The sequence below is a fragment of the Ovis aries genome, chromosome 12, assembly GCF_016772045.2.
Source record: "Ovis aries strain OAR_USU_Benz2616 breed Rambouillet chromosome 12, ARS-UI_Ramb_v3.0, whole genome shotgun sequence".
NCBI classification, from domain to species: domain Eukaryota; kingdom Metazoa; phylum Chordata; class Mammalia; order Artiodactyla; family Bovidae; genus Ovis; species Ovis aries.
Window position 1 is genome coordinate 71,716,828 of NC_056065.1, and position 19,467 is coordinate 71,736,294.

Here is a 19,467-nt window from a genome sequence, read left to right on the forward strand (position 1 = left end):
AAACAAATGAAAAAAGAAACAATTGAGATTCTGATTGAGATTGCATTAAATTTATATATTGAAAGAAGAGGTTTGACATCTTACAGAATTGAATCTTCTCATCTATAAACAGTGTAACTCTCTCCTTTATTGAGGTTTTGTTTTTTGCTCTTTAATCAAATTTAAGTTACACTGAGACTTAAGCATTGCATTTTCTAGCTTTTCCCTTGTTATGGTTGAGACTGGCTGTTTTCCTTAGGAACAGGTGAAGGCAGCTTTGGATTTTCATTAAACTCCTTAAGATACATTGTCTTTTACAGTCATATAAACACCCCTGTGAGGTGAGATTGAACATTTCAAACTTATAGATGAGGAAAGAAGGAAAGAAAGTAATAGTTTTATATATCCATGTATCAGGCATTTCAACTTAATCCAAAGTCAATCTTGTGGCTCAGACAGTAAAGAATCCGCCTGCAATGCTGGAGACCGGGGTTCGATCCCTGGGTCGGGAAGATCCCCTGGATAAAGAAATGGCAAGCTGCTCCAGGATTCTTGTCTGGAGAATCCCATGGACAGAGGAGCCTGGCAGGCTACATACAGTCCATAGGATCACAAAGAGTCGGACAGGACTCTGACACGCTAAAGTAGATCTAACGTAGACCTACTGTGTTACACCAGAGTAGTAGATAGATCTAACACACTAAAGTAGACTAACGCTAAAGTAGGTCTATTATCCCCGTTTTACAAATAAGGAAACTGATTCTGGGAGAAGTTCAAGTGACATGGTCAAAGCATACAATAAGTAAAGGCGGGGCTCAAACAGAGGGCTTGGGATTCTGAATGAGATGTCCTAAAGACTAGTGGTCACTACCTCCCCTACCCTCTCTCATCTTCTCACACTTGTCGTTTGTCTCAGTAAAGTTGACCAAAACCTTGCTGGTCTGTTTCCCGGAGCAGACTGCTATTCTCTAGTTTCTGGACTCATCCCAATGGCCCAGCACGTGCAGCCCTTCCCAAGGGCCAGTCCAGTGGCTTGGTGGATTCTGTTGCATTCGAATGTGACCTGGGGCTTCCCAGGTGGCGCTAGTGGTAAAGAACCCGCCTGCTAGTACAGGAGACTTAAGAGATGTGAGTTCAATCCCTGGGTCAGGAAGATCCCCTGGAGAAGCGAATGGCTACCCACTCCACTATTCTTGCCCGGAGAATCCCATGGACAGAGGAGCCTGGCAGGCTACAGTCCACAGGTCTCAAAGAGTCAGACACGACTGAAGTGACTTAGCATGCACCCATGGCATCTAAATTTGAAAGTGGCCTGGATGTCTGGCTATGGAAAGTGCCTGGAAGGATGTCCAGGGTTGGAGGGAGACTGATGGAGGCCAAAAATCCTGTCATACACCTGCACCTTGCTGTTTTGTTATCTGACTGTTGTGATTGAGAAGCTCTACAGTGAGATTAGGTTGTCAGGTTCATTAGCACACAATGCAAGGGAGCAGCATAAGGGATGACCGTCACAGAGTGGCCAGAAGGAGGAGCCTAACCTGGAACTGCCCTTCCACTGCGCATCCTCAGCCAGAAAAGAGCTGCAGCCTTTGCCATCAGTGGGATGTGTTTCTCCTGGATTTGTGTATTGATCTTCCTTTAATAGAAAGTTTATTATTGACCCTTGGTTCTTTTCACAGAAAAAAACATTAAGTACTTGCTTTTCTTGGTTTTCCCATGGTAGCCACTTGAGTGAGGAGGCAGAATTTTAACCTCTTGTTGATTTTGTGTGTGTGTGTATATATCTGTGCATTCATTGTCTCTCTTGTATCTTGAGGGAATAAATCCTGCTTTAGAATCTGGGCTCTAGAAGAGATCCCCAGAGGCCAGCTGCCCCCAGACAGGTCTTCATCTGAATGGAGACAAAACATTTCTGAATATACCCTGGGTGCATCTGGAGGGTGTAAGGGAACCTGAATGGGTGGGGCTCTAGGCTCTGGATATTTCATGTTTGCTTGAAAAAGCTGTTTCCCATATTGAGACTTTGAGTAATATTTCATTAGCTAAAAATGCTTCACTCTTACGAAGCAAAAGGTTGAAATGACTGGTCTGTGCTACCTAGGAGGGACTCATATTCTCTTTTGGAAAAATTTCAGAAATGAAAAATTAGAACCCATTCTTCTTGCTTTCCTTGATTTTTTGGCTAGTGATAATCTGGGGGAGAGAGAGAGGCAGGTCTGAGTAACTGTGAGGACACTGGAAGTAGGATTTCTTTCTTTGAAAGTCAGCGGGCATGCCTAGAGCCTGCTAGGTTTTCACAGCTCCAGGCTGGCACCTCCTGGAGCTGAGCAGCATAGTCGCCTCCTGTGACCCCTGGGTAACGCTGCTCTGGATGGCACTGGACTAGGGATGTAGGACCATGAGACAGGAAGAGATCAGGCCTCCTGCCCTTGGAGCACATTGTTATTGTTCATTGCTCAGTCATGTCTGACTCTTTTGCGACTCCATGGACTGTAGCCCACCAGGCTCCTCTGTCCATGGGGTTTCCCAGGCAAGAACACTGGAGCAGGTTGCCATTGCCTTCTCCAGGGGGTCTTCCTGACCCAGAGATCGAACCCATGTCTCCTGCATTGGAAGGCGGATTCTTTACCATGAATCAGGGAGCCCTAAAGAAATAGTCCTTAACTGTTAAGGTTTGATGGGGGTCAGTGCACGACATTGTCTTTCCCTGCCCGTGATCAGAAGCAATTGAGAGAAATTCAGGCATCAGAAAGGTTCGAATATCGCCTTTATGACTGGTAAATCTGATCCTAGAGGATGTATTTTATATCTATGGGAAGGTGAGTTTTTAAAAGTTAATATTAGAATTGGACAGACTTATCCACCCAACACAGCTGCTGACTAAAAAAAATTAGTCACAGTCTGAAAGTAGCGAGTTATTTTATTTGGTGGAAATGTTAGGGACTCCAAGTCCAGGAGGCAGAATCTCAGTAGTCCTGAGAAAATTGCTCTGAGGAGGTGGCAGTGGGAGTCAGGTTATATAAGTTCACAACAAAGAGGGCAGGGAGTCTGACCATCAAAGATTACTGCTAAATTGTAAGGAAAGCCAAATATCAAGCTAAGGGATTTGGTGTTCTATGTAAGAAGATGCAAGCCTCTGGGCTCACTGAATTCATTCCGTTCCTATGTACGTAAGCTATGTAAGGCCAAACCCTGTTTGTTTGTTTGTTTTGTTTTGATTTCTCACATCCTGCCCCTACTAAGCCCCTCAGCTCTTCAGCAATCACTGTTAGGGATGACAGCATTTGCTGAATTGCAGACCCTTTTGGGAGCCTTCATCTATTGAGATGGTAAAGAATTCTCCTGCCAATGCAGGAGACTCGGGTTCAGTCCCTGGGTTGGGAAGATCTGGGAAAAGGAATGGCTACTCACTCCAGTATTCTTGCCTGAGAAATCCCATGGACAGAGGAGACTGGCAGGCTACAGTCCATGGGGTCACAAAGATTCAGACATGATTGAGTGACTAACACTTTCATTCACATATGGCGGCTTGGAAACACTGATGGCTGTGACATTTCTTGCCCACCGATATGGCAGGAAATATTTCATTCCACACAGGTAACACGAGAGAACCGCAGTCTTCTCCTGCCAGCTATCCCCCTGCCCTCTGACCTCTCCCCTAACATTTATAGAATGAGGAAATGGAGTAGAGTGCTCCCTAATCTCTTAAGACAGCAGAGGAGAAAAGGTGGCCAGGCTACATATGTCCGGTTCTTATCCCCCATATTGCCAACCCAGGGGAAAGGTCTGGAGGGTTACACTGGAAGATGTCCCTCCACAAAAAACACCAGGTATGGGAAAAGGAGGGCTTCCCTGATGGCTCAGATGGTAAAGGATCTGCCTGCAGTGCAGGAGACCTGAGTTCGATCCGTGAGTTGGGAAGATCCCCTGAAGCAGGGGATGGCTACCCACTCCAGTATTCTCACCTAGGAAATCCCTTGGACCAGGTTCACCCTCAACAAGCCCAGGTGATCAGCTTGAGAGGAACTCTTAAAGTAATAGATGCTGACTATATGAATTTTTGGCACAAGAAACAGATTTAGATATTGAAAAGGAATGATCAGAATAGCACATGTTTAGTCAGGGAACATTTCTGGAAGGAAGCAATGGGCCATTTGGTAGAGAGATGGGCACATAGCTTTAAACATATAGAAATGGGGGAAAGTTCTTGAGGAGCTTGAACTATGCTAAAATGAAAAAGGCCTACCAACATGACAGATACAGTGGCTATTGTGTGACCTGGGAGATGTGAATTAGTGTCAGCAGTCTAAGTGGTTATAAAGATTAGATGGCACAGCCCCAGCTGGAACAAGTTCGTAGACACCAGGCCAGCTGGTGTAGCCCCGTGGAAGGCCCACAGGCGGCAGCTGTGAAGGAGGTGGTTCTGGGGATTCCATCGAGACCAGGCTCCTGGCGTGAGACAGTGTGAGTGGGGGGGACCTCTCTTCTGACTTATTACTGGTTTGATAAATCGGGTGTGCTTTCTCATTTACCCGGCTGAAAAAATATAGCTTTTAGCTTAGCTTTCTTTAGAGCAAAAAGAAAAGTGTTCTGTTTTTGTTTTTCTCTTTGTTATATCAGCTGGTATACAACCGAGAGCTGTGTGTACGTAGGCTCAATTTTTCTTGAGTTTTCTGTCGTTTAATTGAAAGTGGGTTAAAATCCACTTTAGGTTCTAAGGAGCATCCTGGGAGGAATAGTAACACAGGCCTTCCAAAAACCGTGGATAATTCAGAGACCATATATTTTTTGATTTTGGAATTACTCTGATTTTTTTTTTTTCCTTTTCTGGTTGTGCCATGCACCTTGTAGGATCTTAGTTCCCCAACCAGGGATCTAACCCTGGCCCTTGGCAGTGAAAGCATGGAGTCCTAACGACTGGACTGCCAAAAACTCCTGATTTTTGTAAGGTGAATTTTTTTCTTTCAAAACACATTTTTCTTAGGGTGACATTATGGTGTATTCTATGAGTACCCAGAAACTGGTAGGTATAAAGGGAAGGGACAATAGAGGTTTTAAAATTAACTGTGGATGGATATATAGGCAATCAAAATTTAGGAAGAATGTAGTCCTGTCTGATCCATTTGCTGCCTGTTTGACCATACATGGTGGGGTTATTCATACTTACATATGAACAAGCAGCAGATATATGAGCTTGTTACTGTTAAACTGATTAATCCAAGTGTTAATCAGAGATGTCCATCTGTCCGTGTCATATAGTAGAGTTTGTTACAACTATAGGCAGAGAGATCTAGGTGACCAATTGAGAATGTATTTCCATCTGCCTATTATCTCCTAAAATAAAACAATAAAGGCAAAATGCTGAGCCCAGTGCCTTGTGCAAAGGCAGCTTCTCTAAGACTTAACAACACAGAGAAATATCTACTGTATTTTAGTTTGAAAGAGGTTATAAAATGGTATGTAAAGCAATATCCCAGCCAAATAGTTGTTTAGTTCCATTGATCCAGATGCTGTTTTAGGAGCTAGGTACAAGAGCTGGGCTGGGGGAGCCTCTGTTGCTCTGTGCTGCATTTAGTTTTGTTACACAGGAGAGATTGGTGCCTCTTGCTATGATGTCCTCAATAGACGGAAAACATCTATTTCTTTTCCTTATTTTTTTTGGGGGGTGGGGAGCCAGAGACTAATTTTGTGCAGATATTTGTCCATAGATCCCCGTAGGTGGCCTCTCTGAGAGGTCAGTCACATGAGCCCTGTGCATCTTCTCCTTCTGGGGTTTAGGGCAGTGCTTTGGGAGAGCTCATTTACCTTTCCCTCTGGAGACCTCCCTTTCTGGGGAAGCCTTGGCTGGGATTTCCCTCCTTTCTCAGTGTGTCCTCTTTTGCCATCGTGTTGGACCTTTGAGATTTTTATTCTGGGGAGAAAGACTTGGAAACATAGTTTCTAGCCTATGGTGAATTAAGCATTTGAGTCACATTGATGGGTTCCCAAACCAAATTTTGGCACCGGAGTCTTTAGTAATGGAAATTTGAGTTTTGTGGTCTGCTAACCATGGATGGTGCCACCCAACTGGCCCCCACTCCTTGCTTGGTCTCTATACGCTCTAAGGTAAATCTTCAGGTCTCTGTCCCTTAGTTACTTCCATAAGATCAGGAGGGATTTCCAACCCATTTTCTAACCATTTGACAAGGGTTAAGAAGTCTGTACTTACAGAATTATTTGAACAGGAGAACCTCCTCTACTGAGTAGTTACTATGAAACTTTCATTCCAGCAAGAAGAAAAATTAGTGGTATAAACCCCCAGAACCTGAAGGAATGAAGCCATTCTAAAAATGAATTAATGTTTGTACCGATTTGTTCCCAAGTCCTTATGTTGGTCCCTCTAAAGAGAGTGCAAATTACTGACCAATCTTTTGGTATTTCTTTCAGGGACACCTGTGTGGTTCTTTGTGAAAATTGCTCCAATTCGAAACGAACAGGATAAAGTGGTTTTATTTCTTTGCACTTTCAGTGACATAACCGCTTTCAAACAGCCGATTGAAGATGATTCATGTAAAGGTTTGTAATTCTGATTTGTACAAAAAGAATTATTATTATTATTATTTTTTGCCTATCGTGTGACTCTGTTACAGAGAATTTGAGGTTGCCACAGCAATCTCTGCACAAGGACAAATATTTAAACTTTAATTTGTGTTGGGTAAAGCATTGTATCATTCTGGAATGCACTGAGGGAAAAGAAAGTGAGGAAAAAAAGCTTTGGTTAGGAAGGCATTTTAATCAATTTCATACCTCTGTAGATTAACCCTTTCCAAGTAGACAGAAGAAGGTAATTGGGCACTTCTGGTATCTTTGGAACCTTTGCAGGTTTTCACATGACAGATGTCAGTTACCCAAATGAGCTGCTCATGACCATATTCATCTCACATACATGTACACTTCTTTAAATTCGAGTTCTAGCATTTTCAGAGTGTTAAAGCAGATTTTAGCACATCGCTACCTCTGTGGTTGATTAAGTCTGTGGCTGGTTAATTCATTGGAAACATGGCATTAATGAGGCCAGTGTCTTCAGTAACATTCCCATATGGGTCATTTAATCAACTCCGGAACCACAGATTTTAGCACTCACCTCAGCCGTATCACACACACATATTGTTTGAATAACACTGGGGACCTAGGAGAGGAAAAGGCTCAGAATTTCTAAAACAGTGATACTCCTGAAGTGGTCCAGCCCATCAGGCTGTCAAACCCAGAAGTCTGGAATCAGGAGGTTGTCAGAGCACTCTTTTCCAAGATAGCCAAGAGGCCAGGAGCTCTTTCTCATAGCAGTATTTCCTGGCTGGGCGGCTGATTTTCCAGCTCTACCTGAGACCCTGCTCCTTGCATTTTTCTGAGATGCAGCAGAGAGATAGGAGTGAAGTTCAAGGGAGAGTAAAACTGGGGCATGTTATCCTTGATGTGACAAACTGTGATTGTTAAATGGCAAGAAAGGAGGAAAGAAAAAGCTTTCCATGGCTGCTCCCTCTGGGGCTGTGTCCTCTGAGGGCGTATAAAGTCCTGCCATGTTTGGATGCTCATTTTTATAGAGTTTAGAGCACAGTGCTGTGCAGACCAGTGCATCCTTTTTTTTTTTTTTTTTTTTACTGTCTATAGCTCAGTAAATTGATGACAGCCTGCCTTTGGATTTCAAGACCAGAGCAGATGTAAATAAAGTCTCTCCACTGTCTGAGACTTCCACAGTCTCCTTTTTTTCCTGCAGATTTGTGATTCCCTGATTTCTGGTTTCTGACTTGAAGATTTCTCAGTGCAGTAGCTATCCCTGGGCGATAGACTCACTCGTGATGAGTGTCATCCTGTTACCATCTAGAAAGGCCATTCGCTTTTTTAACTGGGTAAACACATAAATAGCACGTTAAAGATAATCTGATATTTTGACACTTATTTTTGCAAGTTTTCTCTGAAAAATGTGAACTAGGGGATGTGGTCGAGTCAGAATGTTTCTTATCATCACCACTGGAACATTTTCAGGTGATGTGAAGGGATTGTTTATCAGGAAGAGCTGAGTCAACTTAGAGTACCCCCCACGGGGTGTCCGCGTGGCATTCTCGGGGAGCCTGAAAGAAGAGATAAATCAGACTGATGCAGGGAGACTCACTGAGGTTTGTTTTTCAGGCATAAAATGCTCCACTTCATTTGTCCTGCCTCACTCATGCCTTCCCCTTGTGCATCAAAGTTTTCGTACACACACGCACACCCTATTCCCTGTTAGCCAAGGGAACCAGATATTAATTCTCTTTGTCCATGAAATACATAGGAGTAATACGTGGCTTGCTTCCTAAAAATTTAAAATATACATGTGTGCATACACACACAAGTACACGCTGTTTGTCCCTCAATATAAGAATGCAGATAGTGGATCACGTTCAATGTTTCCTCCAAGATGGGACTTTATAAGCCTGTCCACTTCAAATGCTATGGCAGATATGTTTAGACCTTCCCACTTGTCATGTCACCGTGCCCCTGACCCACGTGGATTTGGTGGTCTGTTTAGGATGAGGTCAGGTTTTATACTAATCTGTTGATGATGGAAGAGCATAATAATTCTCCGGCCTTGTTCGTTGTAAGTCTATAAACTGCAGTTCTGGCTGCAAGAGTCCAATATAATGGTGGGCAAACATCTTGTAGATGGAAAATACACGGCCATGTGACTGGGTGATTCTCCTGACTTGACATTTCTCCTTGGAAGTGTTCTCACATTGCGAGATTCCAGCCGGTCTAGCTGCGCTTTCAGTGCAACACCTCAATCAGCATTAAAAGTCTGAGTGCTGGTGACCCAGGCTTGCGTAGAATTCATCTTTAAGAAAAAAAAAGGTTTCTTTATTTTGGGCTGTGCTGAGTCTTTGTTGCTGCACGGGCGTCTCTCTAATTGCGGTGAGCAGGAACTACTCTCTGGTTGCGGCGTGTGAGCTTCTCGCTGTGATGGCTTCTCTTGTTGTGGAGTGTGGGCTTTACTGCGGGTGGGCTTCAGCAGCTGTAGCTGGTGGGCTCCATCGCTGCGGTTTTCCAGGCTCTACATCATAGGCTCAACAGTTGTGGCACCTGGTCTTAGTTGCTGCATGGCATGTGGGATCTTCCTGGACTAGGGATCAAACCCATGTACCCTGCATTGGCAGGCAGATTCTTTACCACTCAGCCACCATGGAAGCTCGTAGAATTCACTTTTGAGGTGTAATGGAAGGATGGATAATTGAAAACCTCAGAAAATCCCCAGGTATTTGCTCCTTAGCCTAGCAGTATGAGATGTTTTCCCATAAAGTCAGCTATGCTTAGATTGTCTTTAAAATGACTTTGTTTTTTCTGATGGCTTTGTGCTGAACTTTGGGGCTCGGGAGTGGGATGGGTGTATCCTAACAGTAATTCGAGACGCCAGTTGGAGCCTAACACTTTCCCATGAACAACCCACAAAGGGGAGAACACACAGGATCATTGGTGATAGACTATTTTAGCATCTGACACAAAGTAACTCCCCTTTGGCCCTAAGCTCCAATCACATGTGATGGGCCCTGGGTATGCTCTCTAAGCCTCCTCTTTTATTTAGTGTATCAATTCTCATGACCCTTTTCATGAATTATCTAGACCCCTGATTGCCTCATCTCTTCTTTCCTGTTCATCTTTTGGCTGTTTCCCTTGTTCTCTGATTAAAAGAAGTGCCCACAAATGGCATGGAGCAAGGGGATGAAAGTCAAGCTAGGTTTGCTGTTTGGAAACAGCTGTACTGTGTGTGCATGTGTGTGTGTTTAGAGGCTGAAGGAGAGAGTAGGTGGGGATTCTTGGTTGAAATGAGATTCAGGGACGCTCTGGGGTTTCACTTGTTCCCCATCTCTTGCTTTTCTGTTACTGTGGATAATTGGGAGTGGGCTGCAGGGTGTTTTTCTCTGTTGACTCCGCCCTGATAAACCAGGCAAGCGGGTAGAGAAGAATTAGAGTGTAGGGCTCAGAGGTTTTTTCCACATTGTTCACCCCACAATGAGTCACCCCTCTTGTTTGCTCTCTTACCTCACTGAATAATCTCACATTAAAGGAGCGAATTCATTTTCAAAGGTCCACACGTTTACTTCTAAATTCAGGGTTAAAATTGAGCCAAGAGTAGACAACACAATGAATGTTAAACTCTGAAGGAGGTTTGTAAAGGCCAAAGATATAGAATATTCAGGGCTGAAGGCTCTCGCAAGCTGCCCTAACTGCTGACCCTTCTGCACGAATCTTCACGTGGGGTACATATGAGGTGCTCTCAGGGAAGAAAGAGGGTACTAGATACAAAGCACAGGCCCCCGCCCTCTTCAATAGTCAGATTTTCTCTCTCTGCACTTGGGATGACTGGAAGGTGATGATGTAGTGACTTCTGCTTGAAGAAGCCATTCTAGAGTTTTGGTCGTTGGTACATCGACAGAATGATCTGGGGGCAGGAAGACTTGAGGACACCTCGGCAGTGTCCACACTAGTGGCCCGCGTGTCCTTGGTTCCCTGCTGGGTGTTGGATTATGGCTCCAGCCCCTCTCAGGGACTCTGTGGCTAAGCAGCTCAGGATGTGCCTACGTCCTGTCCTCTGCCCCCCAGGGCGCTTCCAGGAGTCCTCTGCAACTTCTGTTCCAAGGGCTCCCAGGAGGTTTCCCAGGGAGGGGCCTCTAGATCTGTGTTTTCTAGTATCTCTGGACTTGCCCTGGGAGCAGCTGCAATTTCAGCTCCTCTTAGAACCATCTCTTCTGGCCTAGGGAGGATACAGGGATGTATGGGCTAAAGCAGCCTAGTGGGGGACTCACCCCAGCTGAAGCCAGTAGCCAGTGTGGGCTCAAGTAAGGGAGAGAGGGTTGTCCTTACTGAATGGAGAAAGGACTCGGTGAATACTTTCTAGCTGCTTGTTAGAGTGCAAACTGCGTTCCCCTTCTCCTGTCCTTCTCCATTCATGCTTTGTTCCCCCCTCCTGTTTACCCTTCTCATCTTGCCTGATCATGTGATGCTTTGATCGCCCCCTGACACACCCAGCCCTACCTGCCATGTGGTGACCTTTAAGACAGAGCTAGAAGAACCCTGAGCTGGGGATTTCTTCATCTGAGCTCAGATCCCTGTTGAACTCCCAAATGGGATATAATTGGAAGGGTGTGTGCAGAAATACCTCCTAAAACTGAATAGAGTTTGTAAAACGGGCTGCTTTTCCTTTGGGACTTTATGTCTACTGGAAACCCAGATAGAAGTAGGACAATGGGAGAAAACAATTTGTTCTTCATCCACGTTTATTCAGCATACACACTTACTGGGTGTCTTTGGGGATGTTTAGCTTTATGATCGACACTGACATTAAGGAAATGTAAGACAGAGACCCTGCTCCTTATAGTCTATTTGGGAGATGGGCAGACAGGTAAGCAAATAAGAACAAAGAATCCTAACCAATAATCTAATGGGAGTCTGCCTAAGGCAAATAGGGGTACATAGGCGGGAGCTGGTGATTTGGCTGGGGGTAGGTGGTATCAGGGAAAGGCTTCCTTGAAGGCAGAGGGTCTCCCAGCTGCCTCATTTTCCTTGTGGAAGTGACTTCCCTTAACAAGATCACCTTAAGCTCGATTCTCATTGAGTTATTCTCCCCCAGTTGGCCCTTCGGACAACAGGAAATTGACTTTTTCCAGCAGTGTTTTTCCTGATGCTCTGCTGTAAGGAACATTGTTGGTCCAAATTGTACATTTATCTTCTACCAAACCCATTTGCTTCTCTTCTGTGTTTTCTTAAAATTTTTATTGATGTATAATTACAGTAGTATGTAAGTTTCAGGTGTACAGCAAAGTGATTCAGATATATTAATATATGAATGTATATACATACATACTCTTTTTCAGAACTTTTCCATTATAGGTTATTACAAGTGAATATATTTCCCTATGCTGTACAGTAAATCCTTGTTGTTTATCTGTTTTGTGTATAGTGATGTGTGTCTGTTGATCCCATACTCCTAACTCCTCCCCATTGTCCCCTTTGGCAACCATAAATTTGTTTTCTATGTCTGTGAGTCTGTTTCTGTTTTGTAAATAAGTTCATTTGTGTCATTTTTTTTTATATATTCCACACATAAGTGATGTCATATACTTGTTTGTCTCAGTCTGACTTACTTTCTCCCATGTTTGCAATCTTATTGTATGGCTATCACCCCAGTCACCCTAACTGGGGACTACTTGGATCGCCTCCTCTCTCCTACAGTCATTGATTCTTCCTCTGCAGCTGTTCTCAAGTCTCCCCTTGTCTCCTGGCTCAGGCCACAGCACTGGCCCAGGCCCTCATGATGTCTTGCCTGGGATTCTGGTTGGTCTTCTATCTGTTATCCACTCCCACACTGCCATTCTCTCCTAAAATGCCCCCACCACATTTAAACTCCTTTACTGGATTCCCTTTGGATTTCAGGTTGAAGTTCAAATTTGTTAACTTGTCATCTAGGTTCTTGCACCTAAGTTCTTCTTGGTCTGATCTTTGATGACCTCTTTAGCATCACTTCAGGCCACTGCCTGCATTCTCCTCCCCTCTGCATGCTATGCACCGTTCATCTAGCTATTTAGAAGGTCTTCCTTGTCACTGACATATTATTCTGCTTTATGATTTTTATGCCTTCATGGGTGCTGTTGCTTCTGTGTTGGATTGTCTGTCTTTTCTTTCCTGAGTTCAGTTGGCTCCTACTCATCTTTGCAAAGTTTCCTCTAGTATCACTTCCTGTGGGAAGCTCTCCCTGATAGCCCAGCCTGGATTTGTTATGCCTTCTCTGGATAGTTGAGATGCTTCTCTAGCATCCTGTAATCATGTATTATATAATTTAGCTTACTCTATCATGGTTTTTAATTTACTTATCAGTCTTCTGTACTAGAATACAAGCGCTTTGAGGCCAGAATCTGTACCTTACTCATCTTAGCATCCCTGGTACTCGGCACTTTGATGGTACATATTCGTTATGTTTGGAATTAATATGTGAATGAATGATGTTCTTCCATCTGGCTCAGCATGATTCCTATTACAAAGTTTTTAGAGCCCAGGAAGAACAACTTGGGGGTGGAACTTGGGAAAGGACTTATTGCCTCCCTTCAGAAGAGGCAGAGTCTGCCTGTCCTGGTAGGGATGCGATGGAGGGTTTCATGTTGCCTGTCCATTTCCCCATCCAACATACCCTCACCTTCCTGTGCCCTTCACAGTCAGTCGAGAGCAGAGTATCAGGGCTAGAGTGAGGGACTAGCCTGGGCCTAGGGAAATGCCCAAAAGTCCAGGAATCTTTCTTTTAATGTTTTGGGCCATGCCATCGGATGGACCAGGATCCCAATCCCTGCCAGGCAGGGTCTGAGATATCTGCCCTGCCAAGTCCCTCTTATCATTGGTCCCAGAGTGTAGATCATGGTGGAGGTGGTAGTGGTGGGTAGGTGGGTAGGACTGAATGGGGGGTGTGTAGAGCCCTTGCTGATTTTTACGTGCACAACTGTTTTCTCCCCACCTGGAAAATATACTTTCTTCTCCTCTTGAAGAGCTTTGCAGAATTCATTTCCAGCTTTGTTTTGAGCTGAAGGTGAGCCTGACTCTGAAAGAGACTTTATTTATTTTTTAAAATATAAATTTATATATTTTAATTGGAAGTTAATTACTTTACAATATTGTATTGGTTTTGCCATTCATCAACATGACTCTGCCATGGGTATACATGTGTTCCCCATCCTGAACCCCTCTCCCACCTCCCTCCCCATACCATCCCTCTGGGTCATCCCAGTGCACCAGCCCTGAGCATCCTGTATCCTGCATCGAACCTGGACTGGTGATTCATTTCATATATGATATTATACATGTTTCAATGCCATTCTCCCAAATCATTCCACCCTTGCCCTCTCCCACAGAGTCCAAAGCCTGTTCTATACATCTGTGTCTCTTTTGCTGTCTCGCATACAGGGTTATCATTACCATCTTTCTAAATTCCATATATATGCATTAGTATACTGTATTGGTGTTTTTCTTTCTGGCTTACTTCACTCTGTATAATAGGCTCCAGTTTCATCCACCTCATTAGAACTGATTCCAATGTATTCTGTTTGATGACTGAGTAATACTCTATTGTGTATACATACCACAGCTTTCTTATCCATTCATCTGCTGATGGACATCTAGGTTGCTTCCATGTCCTGGCTACTATAAACAGTGCTGCGATGAACATTGGAGTTCATGTGTCTCTTTCAATTCTGGTTTCCTCGGTGTGTATGCCCAGCAGTGGGATTGCTGGGTCACAAGGCAGTTCTATTTACAGTTTTTTAAGGAATCTCCACACTGTTCTCCATAGGGGCTGCACTAGTTTGCATTCCCACCAACAGTGTAAGAGGGTTCCCTTTTCTCCACACCCTCTCCAGCATTTATTGCTTGTAGACTTTTGGATCGCAGACATCCTGACTGGCGTGAAATGGTACCTCATTGTGGTTTTGATTTGCATTTCTCTGATAATGAGTGATGTTGAGCATCTTTTCGTGTGTTTGTTAGCCATCTGTATGTCTCCTTTGGAGAAATGTCTATTTAGTTCTTTGGCCCATTTTTTTTATTGGGTCGTTTATTTTTCTGGAATTGAGCTGCAGGAGTTGCTTGTATATTTTTGAGATTAGTTGTCTGTCAGTTGCTTCATTTGCTATTATTTTCTCCCATTCTGAAGGGTATCTTTTCACCTTGCTTATAGTTTCCTTTGTTGTGCAGAAGCTTTTAAGTTTAATTAGGTCCCATTTGTTTATTTTTGCTTTTATTTCCAATATTCTGGGAGGTGGGTCATAGAGAATCCTGCTGGGATTTATGTTGGAGAGTGTTTTGCCTATGTTCTCCTCTAGGAGTTTTATAGTTTCTGGTCTTACATTTAGATCTTTAATCCATTTTGAGTTTATTTTATGGTGTTAGAAAGTGATCTAGTTTCATTCTTTTACAAGTGGTTGACCAGTTTTCTCAGCATCACTTGTTAAAGAGATTGTCTTTTCTCCATTGCACATTCTTGCCTCCTTTGTCAAAGATAAGGTGTCCATAGGTGCATGGATCTATCTCTGGGCTTTCTATTTTGTTCCATTGGTTTATATTTCTGTCTTTGTGCCAGTACCATACTGTCTTGATGACTTGGGTTTGTAGTAGAGCCTGAAGTCAGGCAGGTTGATTCCTCCAGTTCCATTCTTCTTTCTCAAGATTGCTTTGGCTATTTGAGGTTTTTTGTATTTCCATACAAATTGTGAAATTATTTGTTCTAGCTCTGTGAAAAATACCATTGGTAGCTTGATAGGGATTGCATTGAATCTATAGATTGCTTTGGGTAGTATACTCATTTTCACTATATTGATTCTTCTGATCCATGAACATGGTATATTTCTCTATCTATTAGTGTCCTCTTTGATTTCTTTCACCAGTGTTTTATAGTTTTCTATATATAGGTCTTTAGTTTCTTTAGGTAGATATATTCCTAAGTATTTTATTCTTTTCATTGCAATGGTGAATGGAATTGTTTCCTTAATTTCTCTTTCTGTTTTCTCATTATTAGTGTATAGGAATGCAAGGGATTTCTGTGTGTTAATTTTATATCCTGCAACTTTACTATATTCATTGATTAGCTCTCGTACTTTTCTGGTGGAGTCTTTAGGGTTTTCTATGTAGAGGATCATGTAATCTGCAAACAGTGAGAGTTTTACTTCTTCTTTTCCAATTTGGATTCCTTTTATTTCTTTTTCTGCTCTGATTGCTGTGGCCCAAACTTCCAAAACTATGTTGAATAGTAGTGGTGGGAGTGGGCACTCTTGTCTTGTTCCTGACTTTAGGGGAAATGCTTTCAATTTTTCACCATTGAGGATAATGTTTGCTGTGGGTTTGTCATATATAGCTTTTATTATGTTGAGGAATGTTCCTTCTATTCCTGCTTTCTGGAGAGTTTTTTTTTTTTTATCATAAATGGATGTTGAATTTTGTCAAAGGCTTTCTCTGCATCTATTGAGATAATCATATGCCTTTTATTTTTTAATTTGTTAATGTGGTATATTACATTGATTGATTTGCAGATATTGAAGAATCCTTGCATCCCTGGGATAAAGCCCACTTGGTAATGGTGTATGATCTTTTTAATTGAAAGAGACTTTAAAATATTCTAGCCCATGGTTCACACAAGCAAATTCCAATGAGCACTTTCATAAATGGCTGATTTGGGGGAAGATGTCAAAGACCCCTGGAGAGTCTGGGCTGTTCCCTCCTGTCAACACCAGCAGGACTCCCCATGGCCCAATCACCATGAGTCTCTTTTCACACTGACCCCAGCAAGTCCCATTTCTCTGCCTAATGGCATTGGGATGGATGAAAATGCCACTACCTTTTATTATAGCCCCAAACTTCTGGAAGAGATAAAAAGACCTGATTTGCTATTCTTGCTATATTGACAAAAATTTGTACAGATTATGATCCTTAAAGATTGTGCAGAAAAAAAAGAGCCATCATTCTGCTTGACTCCATTGTCCTCTGGATTCTCAGTCTGTCTTGGAAAGGTGCTCCAGGGTAAAATGTGGTAAATGAGATTTCTGCTGCTAGGCACTGACTACTTCTAAACTCTAAAGGATGAAATATAATATTGCCTAGTCTTGCTTTTAGCTGTCATGTAGAAATAGTTACCTGCTCTGTTTATTTAATATACACCTCTCTCCAGGTCTTTGGCACTTCCAAGCCCAAGCCTGGTTTGGAGAACCCCTACAGACTTTCAGGAGTCTCATGAGACAATTGCTGTGGTCATAAGCTTGATGCAGAAGGCTTGTTGAATGTTGGAATGGACACTTGTCTCTGGGGACCTTTAAAACATCCCTCATGCATCTTAAATTGTTAGTAAAGATCACTTGTTCATTTTAGATTTTGGAGTATGGAGTGGGAGGATTAGAAAAAGACCAATGTTTTACTGCCCCTGGAGGAACTAGTCCAAAGGGCCAAGGAGGCCTCAAGACAGTGTTTATTTTAGTCCACTGCTGCTCAGAGCCTGCTAAACTTAGTTTGCTTTACCAGGAAAATGCATCCTGCACTTAAAGCATGTAGGTAGAGTATTTTAAGTTCCACTTTACAGGTGAGATAACTGAGGCTCAGGTGACTTAAGCAATTTGTTGGTGGTCACAAGCAAGCAGATTTGGGACTTATAGCCATATTTCTTTATTCCAAGTTCAGTGCTAGGCTCATTGAATTTCTAGTTTTAAGGGGACCTACGTGCCATCAACTATCCTTCCCTCATCCCAGAGAAGACTAAAATCAACCAGTATTATTTCCCCACCTCTCCAGGGGTTAAATTCATTTCTTATTCCCCTGGCTTTGGAGAATGTAGTACATGGAATGACCATTTGACTAGCTTGTCTAGTTATTTAAAACCTAGAACCAGCTTGGTCTCTGCTAGAATCAGACACCATGGGGCTTGCAAACAGCCTGAGCCATACATTCAGAGAAACGTCTCGGTTGGCTGGTATTATCTGGCAGAAAAGCCTTGGGCCAGAGTAGAGTGATCTGGGTTCTAGACTCTTTAACTGCCTGGACACTCTGTGCCTCAGTTTCCCTATTTGTAAAACAATGCTACTATTAAAACCTGCCTTCCCTATACCACAGAGCTATGATTAGGACCAAGTAAAAGTACAAAGGAAAAGTCCACTGCTGCCCAGATTTCAGCATGTCCAGGGGCTTCTCTGAGCAGCGAGTTTTGATGGCTAGGATGGCCGAGTGACTCATGGGTGCACAAGAAGGTGGGGTGGGGTGGTGGGGGGTGGTGGGGTGGGGCGGGGTGGGAATCTGCATCTGACAGCGTAACTTGTGGTGTGAATGTCCGAGTGCCTTCAGGACCCACATGAACCTGTCTCCCCTGTCTTCCGCATGCTCCAGGCTGGGGGAAGTTCGCTCGGCTGACCAGAGCACTGACGAGCAGCAGGGGTGTCCTGCAGCAGCTGGCTCCCAGCGTGCAGAAAGGCGAGAATGTCCACAAGCACTCCCGTCTGGCCGAGGTAAGGGCAAGGGCTTAGTTCAGCTTAACCCTCCGCTCACTTCAGGGGGTCCCTGGGCTGAGAATATGGTCCCCAGGGAGGGTGCTGGCTTGGACGGGACCTTCGGGACTCTGGACTCTTGTCTCGGCTGAGCTGCATACCACAATGTGTGACTCTGGGTAAGTGAGTTAACTCTTGTGAGCTTTGTACTTTGCTGTATGTAAAAGGGAACTCCAAATTCCATTTGAAATTGCTTGAGATAAAAGATGTCAGTTGACTTGGAAAGTAGTAGTGCCATATATATGAAGAGGGCTTTACTTATAAACCTTTGCTGTTTGGGCAATACATACTATTATAGGAAAAGAAGATACAGGAAACAAAAAGAAAGAGAATAAAAATCACTTAGAATCCCACTAAACAGGTAACATTGTTAGAATTTTTTATGAGCTTGCCTTTACTCTTCCTTGTATTTAAGAAATATTCTATTTCCTCAAGCCTAAGCAATGTATTTTTTCACTCTAGTGGAGTTGAGATGTATCTAAGAATCAATATGTGCATTTAAGGTGGCTTATATTGCCTTTTCTTCATTTTATATAATTATCAACATGTGAAAAAAAAGTGAAAGTGTTAGTCGCTCAGTCATGTCCGTTTCTTTGTGACCCCATGGACTGTAGCCCACCAGGCTCCTCTGTCCATGGAATTCTCTGGGCAAGGATACTGGAGTGGGTAGCCATTTACTTCTCAAGGGAATCTTCCTGATCAAGGGATCAAACCCAAGTCTCCTGCGTTGCAGGCAGATTCTTTTACCATCTGAGTCACCAGGGAAACCTGATTATGAAAGTTTTCCTGGATAATAAATATACTTAATATTATTATTGTTTCCATAACCTTTGTAGTAAGGAAAACTCATGGTGATGGTGTTCCTCCTTTTGCTGGGACAAGTGAGAGTCTAGGAAGCCTGGACAAGATGTTTGATCAGGCTTAGTGCACCCCCATGATTACTGTCTGTCTTTGGCGATTTTGCATTGCAAACCACTCTCATCTCCCTGTGGTGGTGCCTGGTCTTTTTCCCAACTAGACCAAGTAAGGTCTAGTTAATTAGTAAGACCAATTAAGAGCATTACACCTTCTATACAGCACATTTCCATCATACCCAAAGATGACATACCTTAGCTGTCTCTCTGCCTGGTGGTGGCCCGTCAGTTCTTAATCTGAGCGCAGAAGGCAGGGTGCTTCCTGACTTGCCTCTTGGCTCCCATACCCCTGAGGGAGATGCTCCCAGCACGGTGCAGCTGACAGTGGGTGCTCTGCACATATGCACTGAATGTCTAACGAGCTGACTACAGAAGATGTCCCTATATGTATAGCAGCCAAAAGCTTCTGCCCATAGTGGGAATGGGACATTCATTTCTGTCATGTTGGAGCAGGTGAGACCTTGGATGATGGTAGCGTCATTTTTATCATGACGTGGGCTCATCTT

At 43.4% G+C, this 19,467-nt stretch overlaps 1 protein-coding gene across 2 annotated transcripts in view; it reads left to right on the top strand.

Moving 5' to 3' along the window:
• Positions 1-19,467, top strand: part of KCNH1 (potassium voltage-gated channel subfamily H member 1) — a 420,947-nt gene that overhangs the window by 45,245 nt on the left and 356,235 nt on the right. For both annotated transcript variants that reach the window (XM_004013916.5, XM_004013915.5), the window contains exons 4-5: positions 6,406-6,534; positions 17,890-18,008. In XM_004013916.5, the coding sequence (XP_004013965.2) occupies positions 6,406-6,534; positions 17,890-18,008 (248 nt within the window). The remainder of the gene's footprint in view (positions 1-6,405; positions 6,535-17,889; positions 18,009-19,467) is intronic.